At 37.0% G+C, this 19076-nt stretch overlaps 1 protein-coding gene across 1 annotated transcript in view; it reads right to left on the reverse strand.

Annotated features, from left to right (window-relative positions):
- GPLD1 (glycosylphosphatidylinositol specific phospholipase D1) overlaps nucleotides 1-19076 on the reverse strand; it is a 79805-nt gene that overhangs the window by 23427 nt on the left and 37302 nt on the right. The window contains exons 6-13 of the mRNA XM_079935379.1: nucleotides 11546-11624; nucleotides 8376-8473; nucleotides 7773-7883; nucleotides 6940-6988; nucleotides 6245-6299; nucleotides 844-951; nucleotides 593-620; nucleotides 350-489 (exon numbers count right to left, since the gene is read on the reverse strand). Of these exons, the coding sequence (XP_079791505.1) occupies nucleotides 350-489; nucleotides 593-620; nucleotides 844-951; nucleotides 6245-6299; nucleotides 6940-6988; nucleotides 7773-7883; nucleotides 8376-8473; nucleotides 11546-11624 (668 nt within the window). The remainder of the gene's footprint in view (nucleotides 1-349; nucleotides 490-592; nucleotides 621-843; nucleotides 952-6244; nucleotides 6300-6939; nucleotides 6989-7772; nucleotides 7884-8375; nucleotides 8474-11545; nucleotides 11625-19076) is intronic.

Here is a 19076-nt window from a genome sequence, read left to right on the forward strand (position 1 = left end):
TAAGACAGGAGAGAAATCAGCAAACTTAAACAGATGGGAGCTAGTTGGAGTTTTGAGAGAACAGTTTCCATTCTTTTCCTTCTTTTCTTTTTTTTTTTGGCTACGCCACGTGGCATGTAGAACTTCCCCAACCAGGGATCGAACCCATGCTCCCTGCAGTGGAAGCACAGAGTCTTAACCACTGGATCACCAGGGAAGTCCCATTCTTTTCCTTCTTGATTAGGAGAGGATAGCACTTCATGAGACTTACTTGTTCTTCATTTGATCAATTGAAAAACCTGAGAGTTATGTTGGGGACAGGGTAGCAAAGCAGGGAGTGATTGGAAGGAGAAATAGAGTAAGAATTCACCTGGTCCCATTCTTTAACATGAAACTTGTTAGACGGTAAATATTAGTGGACCAAAATGCCATATCATCCAGTCCTCCTAGGAAGTATTCTTGAAATTGTTCCACCAAAAATGGGGACTTTCTAGAATAAGTGGGATAAAGCTATGGCACAGAGAAAGAAAAATAAGTCAATAAATAAATGAATCAAGTGCTTCTCATGGTATCTTTATAACACTTTAAGATTTTGAAGAATAAACGCCTTTACCTTGGAAGCAGCTAACATCTCACCATACCTGCAACATAAGCAATAATTTTGACCGTGAGCTGTGGTTTCCACAAAGAAATGAGGCAAATTAATGAAGATAAGACTCCAGCAACATGTATCCACTATCAAGCAACTGCCTTTGAACAAGCAAAATCCATAAATCCAATATCCATTCTCAGAAAACTAAAACATTGGAAAGTTAAGGAAGTCACAATAAAATCGACTGCAAATATTCCTCTAGTTACACTTACATTTCCAAGAACTGGAGGTATGAACAGTCAACAATGGCATTTTTGGTGATGACTTCTCGGCCATAGAGTTTCTTATAAATTTCCAGGAGATCGTCAACAGGCACATACCTGAGAAAAGCATTAGAATAAGAGTTGTTTTGATTCTGAAGTTGAAGATAATAACAGCAGCAGTAGCAGCTACCAGTTATTCCAGGATTATTATGTGCCAGACACCATGCAAAGGGCTTTACATTCATTATTTATTTAATCCTACCAACAACCCCGAGTGGTTAGTGCTATCATAGTCCTACTTCACATACAGGAAACTAAGGCACAGAAAAGTTTGATAATTTGTCCAATGCTGCAGAGCAAACTGGTACCCTAATCCAATATTTATACAAAGATAAGTAACTATAAAATATAAAAAGAATGTTTAGTTTTGTGAATTCAGAGTTCAAGGAGCAATATAAAGTATTTTTATTCTCTTGAGTTGAATTACTCTCAAGAATCATTGTTTTAAAAACACCAAAAATGGCTCCTTACCCCAACATCCTACTTTCAGAGTACATAGTGGAAGGTAGTAAAAGAGAATTCTAAGTCAATCTTTTGGTTCACAGATATTAGTTATTTCAGTTGGAAGAAGAGCAGCATTTAAAAAATTAGATTTATACTGTTATCTTTTATCTTTATTTAAAAAAAACCTTAGAATATACCAGACAGAAATCACAACCAATAAAACCTGATTTTAGTGTATTTATAAGAAGGAATCTATTGAGATTTCCATTTTTTACTTCGCAAGCGCACCAGAATGGTCCTCCCCATAAACATAGCTTAAAACGCTAGACAAAATAACAAAAATATTTGTTTAGATGAATCACCAAGCTAACAAGAAAGTGAAATTTTTCCAAAAGCCAAAAACAAATTGAAACTGGAAACTTTGGGAGGTAAGCATGTGGGAAGCCAGCTTTTGCCCTGGAGACATCTGCTAAACCTGGGAACCTAGGAGTTTTTTGTTTTGTTTTGTTTGTTTGATGGCTGTGTGGTATGCAGGAGACAGGAGATAAAGTATAGGAACCACCAAATACCAAAAGTGGGCCATCTCAGAGGAGACTCCTCATTAAAGGCTATACCTTCTGCACAAATATTAGCTAGAAATAAACTCAACATACCAACAAGGACAGCAAAGAAACCTGCCTGTCTTCATCTTGGCAAAAGATAGAGAGAGGGGAAAATATCTCCCCTGAGAACCGGTAACAACTACCCAGCCCCACAAATGTTTTGTCTTTCATTCATGCCAGCTGTGTGGTCAGAAGAACTTCAAGGGTTGAAAGTAACTTAATGTGGTCCCAGGTGGTGCCTTGAGGTAGCATGCAGAAGGCAAGACAAACCTTCTCTGGAGAAATACAACTCTAATGCAAGCCTCGAGTAATTCAAGCACCAGTGAATATAACCAAAAGAAGACAAGATCCCTGATGGCGCACAATTTGAAATGGACGTCTAATCCAGTGCAGATGACCTTGTGTGGAGAGTTAGAGAAACCTCATGTCACTGCTACCACCACCTCTTCCTGGGACATCCAAAGCCCAGCTGGCCTCATCTGATCTGGGAGTGACCTGTTGGTTCTGGGCCTCCCTTTGCTCTAAGGTAGATGGACCAGGGATGGGAATGGGCAACTTGCCAAGCCCCCAGCTCTACTTCCTCTTTGTTCTGTAAGCACTCCTCCCAACTCTCAGCTCTCCATGCTCAGGGGCTGAGGCTGGGACTGAGGGTTAGAGTTATGTCACCTGACTGCTTAGTAAACATATGAAGAAAAAACAAACAACAAAAAGTAATTACAGTAATATCTGGTAAAGTGGACTTGAAGACAATAAGCATTGTGAGATATAAAGAATCACCAGATAAAAAGTTCAATTCACTAGAAAAATATAAGACTTTAAAACTCGAATATACTTAACAACATATCTTCAAACACATGTATGGCAAACTAACTACAAGGAGAAACTGAAAAATTCAACCATCACAGGGGGAGATTTTTAAACAAATTTCTCAGTAATTGTTAGACCAACCAGATAAAAATAGTAAGACTATCTTAATTATAGCTTACAAATCTTCTGATTTGAGCAGTACATTTAATAAGCTTGAGCTAATAAGTATATATATAACATTAAATCAAAAATTGGAGAATTAACATTCTTTTCAAGTACAGATGGAAAATTGATAAAAATTGATCATATGCTAGACCTTAAAATCAAGACTCAAATTTCACAGGAACCGAAGTAGAAGGAAGAAAATAAATATGAGAAAAAATAATGAAAGAGAAAAAGAACATATAGTAAAGAGGATCAACAAAGCCAAAAGTTTATTTTTTTTAATAATAAAACTAAAAATATTAGACATGATTGTTTAAAAATACAAGAGAAGGCAGGATAAAAAACATTATGGATAACAAAGGAACATAGGTACAAATAAAACAAGAAAAAAGCATAAGACATTATGAACTACCGTATGCCAAAATGTTTAAACACTTAGACAAAATGGAAAAGTCCTAGAAAAATATAAAACTCTTTAAGAAGAAACTAAAAAACTGTACAGTCCTAAAACCATTTAAAAAGTTTCTTAAGAGTCCCTACTTTTTAAAACATCAGGCCTAGCTAGCTTTACAGACAAGTTCTACCAAACATTCAAGAAATCAAAGTTATAATCTTACACAGACTTCCAGAAAATAGCAAAGTAAGGCATACTCCCCACCTGATTTCATGAAGCCAGGATGACTTTAATACCAAAACCAAGCACAGATAGAAGAAAGGAAAATTACAGTACAAACTAACTCATAAAAATAGATGGAAAAACCCTAAACATCAAGAAGAGATGAAGCAAATATAAAAAAAGATGATATAGCTTTGCAAAATTGGCTTTGTGCCAGGAGGTAAAGTTGATTTAATACTTGCAAATAGATTAGTATAATTCACTATATTAACAGATTAACAAATAACTATCTCAACAGATGAAGAATAAGAGTTCAATACACATGAAATTAATTTATAATAAAAACTACTAACAAACTTGAAATAGAAGGAAACTTCCTTAATTTGATAAAGGATACTCCCAAAAATCTAGAGCAAACTTGATGAAACATTGAAAGCATTTTCTTTACAATAAAGAACAAGAAAAGTATGCTCAATATCACCACTTCTATTGTACTGGAAATACTAGCCAATATGATACAGCAAGAAAGAAATTATGGGTATAAAGACTGAAAAGGAAAAGCAAAAGCCACGAAGACCCAACACAGCCAAAAATAAATAAATGAATTTCAAAAAATTGTTACAATTTGTAGATTATGAATTGTGAGTCAATTCAAAAGAATCTCCTGATAATTAGAATAAGATAGCTAAGAAATGTTGCTAGATACAAAAACAAAATTAGAAAGTCACTTACATTTCTATACACCAGCAATCAATTAGAAAATACAATTGTTTCCAAAAGTTACCATTTATGGTACTAAGTCTAATAAAATGTGTAAGACCTCGATGGAAAAACTTATAAAATTTTAGAGTCATTAAAGACAACTTAAATAAAACATAGCATATTTTTGGATAAGAAGACTCAATATTGCAAAATTGTTAATTCTCTTCCAATTCATCTCTAGAGTCAATAGAATTCTAAACAAAATTCCAACAAGATTTTTCTTGGAACTTGGCAACTTGATCCTACCAAGAGCCAAGGCAAGAGAAGGGACAAGATACATTTGAAGAAAAAGGACAGGTTGGGAAATCAGCCCTAATAGATGTCAAAATGTATTAAAGCTGTTGTAATTTTAAAAAATCAGTATTGCTCAGGGAAAGTCAATTAGACCAACAGAACATGATAGAAAGCCCAGAAACTGACCCACATATGTACGGAATTTTAATTTATGTCATAGAGGGCATTACGGATCAGTGAGGAAGGGCAGACTATTGATAAATGGTTCTGAGACAATCGGTTATCTCTACAGGAAAAAAGTAAAATTTCTGTCACAGAATATACAAAAAATTAACTCCAGGTAAATTAAAGATATAAAGTTAAGAAATGAAACTATAAATGATTTAGAAGGCTACGTAGGAGAATAACCTCATTCCCTCAAGGTAGGGAAGGATTTCTTAAATAAGACATCAAAAGTACAAATTACAAAAGAAAGGATTGATATATTCAACTACATTAAAATTAACAAATTCTGTTTATCAAGATACACCGTAAGTAAAAAGACATGCCACAAACTATAAAAAGATATTTATAACAAATAAATGATAAATGGACAAAGATTAGAAACCAGAATATACAGAGAATACTCAGAAATAAAAAGAACAACCCAACAGAAAAATAGACTAAAAACCAAACAAAATGTTTTCACTTAAAATGAAATACAAACAATCGATAAAATACAAAAGAATATTCAACTTCATTAGTAGTCTGGGAAATGCAAATTAAAACTTTAAGGTGATACCATTACACACCAAACAGGTTAGAACAGTTTTAAAGCTGGACAATACCAAGTATTGGAGAACACACAAGAAGCAGAACAAAGCTGATGGGAGTACAAATTGGGAAGACCATTTTGAATGACAGTCTGGGATTATTTACTTAAGTTAAACATGCATAAGCCCTACAGCCCAGCAATTCCACTTCTGGTGCCACTTGCTTGAAAGACATTCCCCTCTGGTGCAAAAATACATGTGCAAAAAAGTACATGGCAACACTATGTGTAAAGCAAAAACACTTTACACTACTTACACATCCATCAATATTAGAATGAAGTCATTTTGGTATATCCACTCAATGGAGGACCATATAGTAGTGAAAATCAAGGAACTACAGCCGAACATATCGATATGATTAAATGTCAGAGAAATAATTTTAAGCAAAAACATTTTTACGTTTAATTACATTAAATTTAATTTTAAGCAAAATACATGCTGTGTAATTCTATTTATCTAAAATGAAAACCCATATAATATTTTGCATATGGATATAGCTACATGTAGTAAAACTATAGAGAAAAGCAACTTTAGTTGATTAAGAAAATGATTAAGAAAATCTAGGGTAGTGATTACATCTGGTGGGAGAAAAGGTGATGTGATAGAGCGGGAAGGACTTGGAGCTTCTAGAGACCAGCAATGCTCTACTTCTTAAGCTAGGTGGCAGCCACACAGGGTGCATCATCTAATTTTTTTATTTATAAAAATACATTATTTTATATGTTTGGCCTAATTCACAAATTTTTAAAAGAATCTACTTAGGCTATTCTAATCTTTAGTTTTACTTTTCAAAATTTACGAATGCAGAAGGCTCCTAATTACATTGCAAGTTATATTTCCTAAGGAAAAAATAGTCAAGCTCCTAACTGCCATTTGGTATCACACATTTAAATGTACATTGCTCTTACCAGTGCCGTGAGAGGTAATTAAAATTAAACTCAAACTGGCTCAACACGTCTCCTCCTATGATATGAGAAAAATATTTGCATCTGGTGAGTTAGTGACAACACATAGCATGCTTCTTTGAACACAAGTTTGCACAATCCAGATTATTAGTTCTTCACATTGTTATAGGTTCCCATTCATTGTTTTAGGTATAAGCACGTCTTTAAGAAAAAATGATCTTTTAAAATTTTAGTGAAACACATGAATTAAGAAAGAGTCACCCATATAACCAAAAGGTTTTTTACTTTAAGAAGGACCATAAGGGTTCTTGTAAGTAAACACCACTCACCAATACTTTGTATATTTAAAGGTAATTTACTATAGAAAAAAAAAGATGGAGTTTACCAATTTAAAGCTAAAGTATTAGGAGACACTAGGCAATGAATTTAAATCCAATTTAAAAAGCAACGCTTTTCTAAAATAATGACGCAAATAAATGATAAAACGTAATGGGTTTTTTTTTACCGAAAAAAACATGCAACTTTACAGAAGTATATCTCTATATGAAATGAGGTGTTACTGTACTCCAAACTGCAATATTAAAATAGAAAGCTAGTGGCAAGAGATTTTTAAAAATACACATTTAAGGTACAATAGTGACTGCAAGTGAAATATAACTAGCACAAAAGAAAATCTGGTAAATGTAAATAAACAGTACCGAAATCACCAGCCGGATGTGCCTCAGAATAGGAGCCGTGAAAATCAATCTGAGGAAAAAAAGAGACCCATTTGTTATATCTCACAAATTAAAGCCCACAATGAAGTGAGTCGTGAAGAGGTGACAGTCTAACCCAATGATTGTTGAGAATGCCTAGTGATGGACTCGCTTTTCAAAGAAACATTTAATTTTATTGCTTTATTTGTTAAAAAATGATATTGGCAGCTGAGTTGTATACTTAATATCTTGAGACAGATAAAGCTACTGCAGACATTTGCATCGAACAGGATGCATGGAAAATCTCTACTAAGTGCAAGTTTAAAGTTGGTACAGAACGGTATTAATATCAATGAATGACCAGAGGGGACTTTCAGAAGCTAAGTCACCAGGTAAGATCACAATTTTTAGTGGTGATACGGCATCCTCATATAGAAAAGTAAGAAGGAAAGAAAACAAAAACATGTGAACTTACTTTTAAAAACGGTAGAACCAAGTAGTAGGTATTTATACCTTTGTTAAGAGGTACAGCTTGAATAAAACATACAATTTTTCAAATATGGTTTGTGACTAAAACAGAATATCACATCCATTGCTGTTTTCAGTGCACATTGGTCATTCTGCCCACGTGGATGAATTTACCCGGGAAGCAAGAAGAGTAAGAGGAATGAACAGGAAAGATGGAAATCTAACAAATACCACGTTGGGCAAAGTCTTGTTTCCATGTGAATCTGAATAACCTAAAGTTTTCCTTTTCCTAAGAGGGTCAGTTTTGGATCTTGGGTATGACAGTATCACTCCCATAAAGCCATTAAAACCTGAAGATATGTACTCACGGCTCCCATTGTCCTAAGGAATCCTTGTTCAATACCCAGGCTATGCCAGCTGACATCTGCCACCATGTGAGAGGTAATTCCAAACAAGAAAGCTACCAATTTCTCTGTGTCCTGCCAAATGAGCAAATTAGAGTTGTGTGTGTGTGTAGGGGGGGGGGTTATTTTATAAAAATCTTATTAAAGGATTAATACAGATGAATTCATTTCCATCGAGACTTAACAAAAAAATCAGAGACAGGTATATTGTAGTTTCCCAAAAAACACAAAGGACTTTTAAAAATGTTTTTGAGTGCCTTGGAACTGCTTTCAGATTAATTTACTATTAGAACAAAATGACCAAGTGACATAGCCCAAATTTTAAAAACATCATTTATTGCAGATAAAATTGAAGGTATAAATTTCAAAACACAAACCCATCATTTATTCAGGTATTAACTAGCCATCTACTATGTCCCACATGCTGTGTTTGGCACTGCAGGCACGACGGTGAGCAGCCCTCACAGAGTCTGGGGTGGGGTTGCGGGTCACAAATGGGGTTAATGTAGGAGCAGAAAGAGTACTTGGCAGGAACTGAGTACCTTTAGGGTTAGAGGCTGTGCCTACCTTATCCCAGGGAAGGGGGTAGTTCTCCCGGATATAATGAATGCTTGCATTAAGAAATGGAGTCCAGTGAGTACTCTCTGACACTTCATGAAATTGTCCTGACAAAACAAAAGCAACCCTCAGAATTCCTCCTTAAAAAGTTGGACATTCTCAATCAAATCTTCCACCACCACCTGATGTGTTACTGGGTCCCTTCGCCTTTCCTCCAAGCCTCTTATTTTCCTGAGTCAATGTTCCAAGGAAGCCTCTAGAACAGAAGGGCCAGTCAAAAGAAAAAGGAGCCTTAACTGCTCATAGCATCTGGAAACAGCTGGGCTGCAAGAAAAGCTGGAAGTATTTAAGTTCTGTGCCTTAAAACTAAGGAGATAAGTTAACCTTTTTTTTTTTTTTTTTTTTTTTAGGTTTTGGGGTTTTTTTTCAATCTTCTTTTCCATCACAGTCAGCCTCCTTAACAGCACAAAAGACAAAAGTAGATACTCCAAAGGCTTTCAAGCATTTGAGTTTATAATATTTTTAAATGGGGTGTTTCATATGCCTCTTTATTCCCACAGGAGGAGTGAAAAAGACAGGAACTGACATCTACTCAAAACCTTCAAGTGCCAGATTCTTCAGGGAGTGTCACATGTCACAGCAGCAATCAAAAGCAAAACTCCACTCAGATCTCTCAGGTCAACTTCTTTATACCGTTGTGAAACTAAAAATAACCTAATCGGGTTTTGTTTAATTGAAGTATAGTTGATTTACAATGTTGTGTTAGCTTCAGGTATACAGCAAAGTAATTCAGTTATACATATACATCTTTTTCAGATTGTTTTCCATTATAGGTTATATAGTCCCCTGTGCTTGATACAAATAAACTTATTTACAAAACAGAAATAGACCCACAGACATAGAAAACAAACTTATGGTTACAAAAGGAAAAGGGAGGGAGGGGGATAATTTAGGAGTTTGGGATTAACAGATATACACTATTTTATATATATATATATATATATATATATATATATAAATAAACAACAAAGACCTACTAACCAGTTTTAAATCACTGGTCTCTCTGAAGATGATTTTCAAAGAAGTTGTAACTAAGCAATCTGATTTTCTCCAACAGTTTTCCTAGAGATAAACTTACCATTCCTATTCTACAGAATACAGCAAAAATCCAGAATTAAGTATACCAGTAGCTCTTTTGACAAAACTTCATTTAACCAAATTGCTGGATTAACCGAAGCTCCTTGTTCCCTCTGTAAATCATATGGACTGGAAGCAAAAGAAAGCCACATCCCAGGACTGCTGGATGCTGGCAACTAGCAGGCCACTGTGCATAGGCCCAAGCATCTCGGTCCCGATGGCTCTGTTACAGTTTATGGTAGGTCAGCCATGTCTGTTTCTAATCCTGTTTATTAAGTCAATTGTGCTTGTTACTATGATGATAGAATTTAATTAGGTAAACTGATGAAATATGAGTTCAAAAAGTGGCTTCTTTGGCAACTAAGAAATTTAAGTCCTTTCGAAAGATGCAATAAAAGTGAATCACCAAAGAAGAAAAAACTGTTGAAGTAGATATGTATGAGAGAAAGATAAGATTTAGAAAAACTGAGAAAATCTAGGAGGAGTCTGGGTGAAATTCCATGTAATGGTACATGTTTTGTAATTCTAATTGACCTTTTCACTTCAGTCACATACTGGTCCCAATCTTTATAACAGATAAAAGGGTATATCTTATCTACTGATGTATTTTAAAAAAAAAAAGAGAGAGAAAATGCTGGAGTTTGCATTCCTCTTACACTCTTCTCAGAACCTATTATTGTGTTGGGGTTTTTTGGTCTCTAAAAAGGGCATATGTTAAGCAAAAGTATCTCAAATTTAATTGACAAAAAAATCATTTTTACTTCTTTCTTTTTCTGTGCAAGATATCAAGAAGCTGTTAAAAATATCAAGAGACATTAAAGCCTCCTAAATACAGTTTGGGAAATGCTAAATTAGAAGTTATAGGTTATCCTATTATTAGAAAGAACTACAACAAGCAGGCAAAATATAATAATAGGATAGAGAAAGGATAGTGAACAGACTAAGAGGGAAACAGGAAAAAAACGTACAAATAGAGAAACACAAAAGCTGAGTTATCTGGGATCGTAACTAGAGGCGTGAGCAGCTGTAAACATTTCATTGACTTTAAATGTATCACTGTACTGGAAAAAAAATGAGATAATGGCTGATGACCCTAAGACTCCAAAAATGGTTTATGTGGCAACCCAATGTACTGGATGCCTTTCATTGGTCCCCCCAGACTCACTTTCCGTCCTTCTCCCTCCTGCACTGTTCCTCTGAGGTGACCTGCTTCAACTGAATACTTTGTCCTCTGGCTTGAGGTGGGCTGGTTTTGGCCAATGGGGAGAACTGACAGGAGATCAGAGAAAAGGAGGAGAGAGAGGGTGGGGTATCACTCTCCCAGCTCCCCTTCTGTGGGGTCACAGGGGGCTGGCTGCGTCCCTGACTCAAGGTCTGGCCCCATCAAGCGACCCTCTCCCCGCAGCTGTGTCTGCCCCCTCCCCTGCACTATGCCCTGCAATTTTCTTGTGTCCTGTCCGCACCTTTGTAAACTGTCCCCTTATAAAACTCCCCTCAGATTATTCAGTTTGAGTATCTCTTCTATGCCTCCAGGGGCCCAGACTGAAACAACTCATAAGCCCGGTTCACTAATAACACTACCTTGGATTTGCATAAGACTTGACAAAATAACATGCATTAATGGCAACAGCAATTCAGTAAAGCTGCAAAGCAGGCATTAATTATTACTATTAATTAAATAGTAATGAACTAGATATTACTGTGTTTAGATGTGGAAACTGAGACTCAGCATGGAAGTGACTTTTTCAAGGTCACATGCTAACAGACAACATAGAAGGAACAAAAACTCAGACCTTTTGATTTCTTTCAAAATGTTTTCTCTTACTGCCATGAAGCAGGAAAGCAAGTCAGGGTGCTTAGAATAAAGCTTTCAGAATTTCTATGCTTAAGCAGGTAAGCTTTGGTTAAATGGAAAATGCACCTAAGTCATTGATCAACAATAGTAGAAAATATAATGTGTTATTTTATATTTTTTTGAGTCCTAGCTATTGCTATCACCCAAGGAAAAGTGACACCATTTGGTCTATAAATCTTTCGCTTACCTCTTCCGCAGATTCTGGGGTAAAAGGCATCAGGAAACACGGTTCCAGCCTGATATGCATCCTGGTGTTCAAGTAACAGCTGGGGAGCAGGAAAATATAGAGATTAGAGGGCAAGCGTCAACAGTCTGGGAAAAGCAGGCCCAGTCAATCTCCAAGTTTGGGAAGTTAGAACAATGTGATGGCGGGGAAGGGGGCGATGGAAGGAAGGAGTGCAGGAAGGAAGGCGTAAACAAAGAAATTATAAAAATTCATGTATAATCCAAACAGCACCCTGCCACGTAGAACTTCAAGTTCTTTCCTACCAAAAGCAGACAGGCTGATTAAGTAGTAGCAAAAATCACCTGTTTGAATTTTATCTCCTTTCACTTTTTCTGTCCACCCACTAGAGCAGAATTTCCCCAAGGCTATTTCACTGACCCAGAACTGGTGTGTGGTAAAATTTTCAACGATCTAGTGACAATCAGTGAAATGAGAAAAATACAGACATATGTACATATATATGTGTATGTATATATATATATATATATATATATACACACACACACACACACACATATGTTTAGAGTTGCTACCTGTGCTTTAGAGTAAGATTGTATCCTTTATAAGTTAAAGGTTAAGATTATAAGCTTTTGGAGAGTTAAAAAATATCCTTTCCCCCATTAAAATGACGTACAGGTCAGTGGTAGAGGTGTTCTTTTCAGCATTCTTCCTTGGTGGCCTGGCTCACTCCATCCCGTTCCGACCCCCTTATGGCTGTGCCCAGATGCACGTCAGAGTCTAGAAAATGAAGAGTACATTTCCCAGCCTCTACTGAGGAGCCCACTTCTCCCTCTTTTGCTCCTTCAGCCAGCAAGGAAGTGCTTGGCCTTTCCGCAGCAAAGGTGGAGGGGGCCCAGGTGATCACAGGCAGAGTGCAGGGCATCTATTTTACTTGTACGGAGGGTGGCTGAGGTGATGAAACCCCAGAGCCAACAGTCAAGGTGGTGGCTTCTTCCTTTCCAAACCACACAGGAGACAGCTGGATGTGGAGCTAGTGAATGGGACAGTGGCTGTCTGATTGCATGGTGGTCCTGGCAGGCCAGTTCTGCGTGTTTTCCTGGGAATCCATTCTGGACACTCAGCTTAGAGCTCGCTCCTCCATTTCTCACAGTTTATCAGCACTGAATCCCCTAATACATGGTCTTATGTCCCTCTCAGCATACGCTAGCCAGAGGGGTTTCCATGATCTGCAAATGAACTCTGACACCATGGGCAAAGTAGAAGTCTGGCACTCCAACTTTTTAATTTTTCAGTAGGGACTTACTAATAACATAGGCTATATATGAAAGCAACAAAGAAGTACCTCAAAGAACTTAAAACATAAGGAAATATAGTATCATCTACTTTTTGTTTTTGCTTTTTCAAGCAGTGTCTCATCCCCGGTCTTCTAAAGATAGAATCTCTTCCATACTGATCAGTAAGGCTGACCATAGGGGTACAAGGCCAGCATATCCACTCCCACTACAGTGCTTGGCTCAGAGCTGCACATTTGATGGAAGCTAGTTCAGCTAGAACTTTCCCCAAGACTTCTCAGCTAGAGCTGTGGGGAAGATACCTTCCTCTCATCGGGGATTTTAAACTTAGAGGTTGAGTCCTGGATGGCCAGTGTCTTCCACTAGAAGAGAGAGCAACATCTAGACCTCTTGGGTCCAGCTCTTTCTCAGGTCTATCAGTTACATGAACCCATAAAGTCTCCTTCTTTTCTAAAGATAGCTGGAGTTGGACTTTTGCCACTTAAAAGTAATAATTAACCTTATTGAATATTTACCTTCCAGCCACTGTTTTTCACTTTATATGCATTAAGACTTGTTGAATCTGCATCTCCCAGTGAGGCTGTGTCATTTAACAGGGAAAAATAATTCTAAAGTAAAATTTTAAAAGTAAAGGTGTCAGAAAAATAGTCAAGAAACTGCTAGGGGGAAAAAAAGTACAGAGGGAGGAGGTATCCTTCAGATATAAAAATGTATTTTTAAGCTACAGAAATTAAAACAGTATGATATCAGAACCAAAAGAGACAGATCAATGAAACGGAAGAGTAAAGAAACAGACTCAAGCATAGATAATAATTTAATGCATGATAGAGATGAATAAAGGACGGAGTAATCAACAATTATGTTAGCACAATCCCACGGCAATGCGTATTCCATTTTTGCAGGGAATCCATACTTAGCCTAGGTGATGCTGACTTGAAGTTGACATTACCAACAACAGGTCACTGGATCACTATCATGCTTTATGTCAAAATGATACAAGATGAATTAGAGAGTTAAATGTCAAAAATAGAGCCATGAAATTAACAAGACACATCTTAAGTGAATATTTGTTTAATCTCAGAGTGGGAATGATATTTCTAAGGAAAACATACAGGCAGAAACCACGAAAGATGATGCACTTAACTACACAAAAATTTAAATGTTTCTGCATGGTTAAAAGCATCAGAAACAAATTTAAGAGAAAAATAAATAACCACAAGAATCACTTGACACATGACAGGCTACTATCTTTAATAAATAAGCCATTCTCCACATCAAGATTAGTATCGTAATAGAAAAATGAGCAAAATACACAGGGAAGGGCTTCCCTGGTGGCGCAGTGGTTAAGAATCCTCCTGCCAATGCAGGCGACATGGGTTTGAGCCCTGGTCCTGGAAGATCCCACATGCTGTGGAGCAAACTAAGCCCATGTACCACAACTACTGAAGCCCACATGCCTAGAGCCCATGCTCCGAAACAAAGAGAAGCCACCGCAGTGAGAAGCCCGCGCACCGCCATGAAGAACAGCCCCCGCTCACCCCAATTAGAGAAAGCTCGCATGCAGCAACGAAGACCCAAAGCAGCCAAAAATAAAATAAATTTATGAAAAAAAAAAAGACATAGGCAATTCACAGAAGAGGCAATAGAAATAGTCAATAGACACTTGAAATATATTTAACCTCATTAATAGTAAATCAATCGTTTAAATGTCATTAAACCAATAACAAAATACCATTTTCACATATGAAATTGGCAAAAATGAAAAAATAATTTTAAAAAATAGACCATAAAAGTGAATCCATTTCCAAATCTGAATATAAAGAAATTTCAATGAAATACATGAACAATTAAGGATATTAACCCTTTCTTGGTCATGTATATCTTCCCTGTTTTTTCCTTCTTTATTTGTTTCTGGGCCAAGGGGATTCGACTAGCAGGGCCAGGGCTGAAGGGATTTGCCAGGTAATGGATCACATACAGGAGATCTAGCGTGTAAGAATATATATTGAGGATGATGGAGGCCAGGTTTCTCACTGTTGGAGAAAGGAGCTACAGATACACACATGGAGAAAGCTAGAATAAATCCTGTGCTGATGGGTTGGAACTGGAGATGTTTTTGTGTGAACTCAGGGTTTTAAATAGGTAAAGAGACAGACACAAAAGCCAACTTCAAGTGAAATCTGGGACAGTTTGAGCATCAAGATAAATAATGTTAGTAATGTGATATAAACCACTGAATAAAATAGGAATCCATGACTGTATACTAATATAAAGAAATAGATAAATGGGGAATAAGGAAAAGCTCTACCTTACAGCAGAATGCTAACTAATAAATGTAGAAGGAATGATGGAATCAGATAAACAATTTGGCAACCACCAAAATTATTTCAGGCAAGAATAAGCAATGGATGCTAAAAAGTTTGAGGAGAAACAGGATATTTACATTACTTCAATGTATCTCCTCACAAAATATTTACTTACTAATTAATTTAAAAAGTAGAAAATATTAACTTTCCAATATAAAAATGCGGCAGACACCATCTTAACCAAGAGATAAAATTAACATCAATAGGACTTCTGCTTCCAGAAGTGGGTGTACTTTTCCCTATTCTTGCTAAATAAAACTCAAACCCTGGGCATTGTATACAAAACGAATATAAGATGACTAAAGGTGGAGATAAGTATGCAGATTGGCTAAGAAACTCAGGACCTGAAGAATAACACTGTGGTGAGTTCTGTGGATTTTCTTTTTACTTCATATATCCCAAACTGGATAATGGAAAAGCCAGCCACCAAGAAACTCCAATGGGTAGAGACAGAACAAAACAATACCACAACAAAAGCCTGCTCTCTCTAGCCACAGAACCAGGAAACGGACAGCCTAGCAAGACAGAGGACTTCCACACAATAACCTTTCTACTCCAGGTAAACATCACAGAAAAACCTGTGGTCCCACCCTTCCTCACCACCAGCTAAGGTCTAGTGGGGAGCCTAGACTTGTCCCCTCACCAGGCTGCAGTAAGGTGCCCCAGCGCCCCAACTTCAGTGGTATCAGAAAAGGCTAAGGAGGGAGCCAGGACTTTCATCCCTCCCATCCTGCCCCCTACCCTTACCCTTTGATGTCAGTGAGACCATGAGGAGAGCCTAGGCATCCAATCCCAACTGGCAGTAACAAGGAATCTCTCCCCATCCCCACTGGGGAGGGGGGCAGTGTCAGAAGAAGCCCAGGGGAAGTCAGAACATCCACCTCCAGCCAGCAATAAGAGGCCACCTCTGCCTTCTGACATCAGTAGAGGCAATGGTGAGGAGTGACAATTAGGCACTCCTACCCCTCCTGGCCAGAGAGGCATCAGGGCAGGCCCAGTGGGGAGCCTTGAATTCTAACCCCAGCTGGCAGTTAGGAGGCAGTGTCCCCTGACGCCTTCCCCGACCTGACTGGTATCAGAAGAAGACAACTAAAAGAGGAAGTTTAAATAAGATCCAGAGTCTCATAACCTAATACCTAAAATGTCCAGGTTTCAATCAAAGTTCACTCATCATACCAAGAACTAGAAAGATGTCAAAAGGAATGAAAAGAGATAATCAGTAGATGCCAGCATTGAGATGGCAGAATGTTTCGAATTATCTGCCAAATATTTTAAAGCAGCCATCATAAAAATGCTTCAGTGAACAATTACGAACACAGTTGAAACAAACAAAAGAGTCAAAGAAATAGAAGATATAAAGAAGAACTGAATGGAAATTATAGAACTGAAAAATACAATAGCTGAAATAAAAGTTCAGAAATGGTACAAGTTGACATCATGTGCCTTCTGGTAAGAGGCAATGAGAAGAATACAGCATCACTTCAATGGTCTATAATATTTCTGCCCAAAAATAACCTGCAGGAGAATCTAAACATGAGGAACCATCAGACAAAACCAAATGAAGGTGCATTCTACGGAGTTACTAGACTGTACTTTTTCAAACTACTGAGGACAATAAAGACAAGGTAGGCCTGAGGAACTGTTAAATGTTGGAGGAGATCAGACAACTAAACACATGCTCCTGGAACCATAAAGTATATTGAGACAACTGGTGAAATTTGTAAGAGCCTGAGGATTGGGTGATAGTGTTATTTCAATGTTGATTTCCTGATTGTGATTATTATACTGTAGTTATATAGATACATATAGTAGTTATATATATGTATAGGTATATACATGGTGTCCTTGTTTTTAGGAAATATAGTCCCTCCTTATCCATGGTTTTGCCTTCCTCGGTTTCAGTTACCCATGGTTCAAAAATATTAAATGGAAAATTCCAGAAATAAAAAATTCATAGTCTTAAAATTGGGCGCCATTCTGAGTATCATGATGAAATCTCGAGCCATCCTGCTCTGCCTGCCTGGAACGTGAATCATCCCTTTGTCCAGTGTATCCTGCCCATTTGTCTCCACTATTAGATCTACTATCAAGGTAGCGCAGTGCTTGGGTTCAAGTAGCTCTTATCTTTCTCAATAATGGCCCCAAAGCACAAGAATGATGATGCTGGCAATTTGGATATGCTGAAGAGAAGCTGTAAAGTGCTTCCTTTAAGTGAAAAGGTGAACACTGTAGACTTAATAAGGGAAGAAAGTGTATGATGAGTTTGATATACAGGAAGATATACAGGAAGAACTACTGTACAGTAAGAACAAACCTTCTAGCCATGAAACTGTGAAGAAGGAAAAGGAAATTTGTGCTCATTTTGCTGCTGCACCTCAAACTGTAAAAGTTACAGCCACAGTGTGTGATTAAGTGCTTAGATAAAATGGAAAAGACATTAAATGTGTACAATATTTTGATAGACCATATTCACATAATTTTATTATAGTATATTGTTTTAATTGTTCTACTTTATCATCAGTCATTGTTGTTTCTCTTACTGTGCCTAATTCATAAATTAAGCTTTATCCTAAGTATGAACATATGTATAGGAAAATACAGTATATATGAGGTTCGGTACTATCCATGGTTTCAGGAATCCACTGAAAGTCTTGGGATGTATCCCCCGAGGATGAGGGGAACTACTGTACACAAGGGTGTGTTGAAGGGTAATGATTACCACGTCAGCAACTAACTCTCAAATGGCTCAGGGGAAAATCAATACGTATACAGAGGCTCAAAAGGCAAATAGGATAAGTTATCGACAACTGGGAAATTGGGTAAAAGGCATACAAGAATTATTTGTCTAATTTTTTCAACTTTTCTATCAGTTTTAAATTATTTCAAAATAAAAAGTTAACATAAGGAACTGGTTAAATGAATTATGGTACAGAAAATATGTAATGGTTTAAAATTATTCTGAAGATGTCTATTGATATGGACATGAACAGATATATGACTATATCTCTGATACGGTAAATGACAAAAGAGGCAAGTTTACAAAATAATGCGTAACTTAAAAAAAAGAGAGAAAGTGCTAATAAATGCAGAGAAAATGCCTCGCATGATTTAAAGCAAAATGTTAACATTGGTTATTTCTAAATTTTTTTTTTTTTTTTTACAATGAGTTTCTATTAGTTTTATAATCAGAAAAGACGAAATCTATTCTATGGGCAGTGAGGGAGGAGCAGAGCAAAGAGAGGACAGCAACCAACCAAATACCATTGTTTTGGTTTCCTGGTTAACATACCACATTCTGTTTATTGTTGCAGAAAGAGAATAAAATCAGGGCAATAATGACCACCAATGTGAGGTACACTTGGTCCTTACAGTTCTTATAACTTAGTAAGTTGGTTTTCTCAGCTTTATGCATTAGTCTCTTATTAACTTGATTAGGGTAAGTCAAAGTCATTAAAATGTAGTCACCTCTGGATGTATCAGCAAATGATAATCCCAGAACCAACAAAACTCAGACCCCGAATGTGCAGGGCTTGCTGAGATACCGCCAGCCTGTGGGGGTCTGTCTGGCATCCTTTGGGTAACCTCCCTCTCTATCCTTTCACCAAACTGGACCAATGAGTCCAGCAGTCACCAAAGAGCAGGTTTTAGTAGGGAGAAAGAGAAACTCCAAAGATTCCCACATATGGAGATATAAAATAGATCACCAATCCTTGAAAAGGAATTTTTTGACAACAAGATAAAAGGTAAAGTAATCCCTATCTGTCTTCATAAGTTAAAAGGGGGAGGTGTGTATCCTCAGGACATTTCCAATGATGACATCAGTATTTGGATTAGGACCAATGCTGAGGGGAAGTATGTGTGTCCATTTAACAT

Source organism: Stenella coeruleoalba, assembly GCF_951394435.1.
Source record: "Stenella coeruleoalba genome assembly, chromosome: 10".
NCBI lineage: Eukaryota > Metazoa > Chordata > Mammalia > Artiodactyla > Delphinidae > Stenella > Stenella coeruleoalba.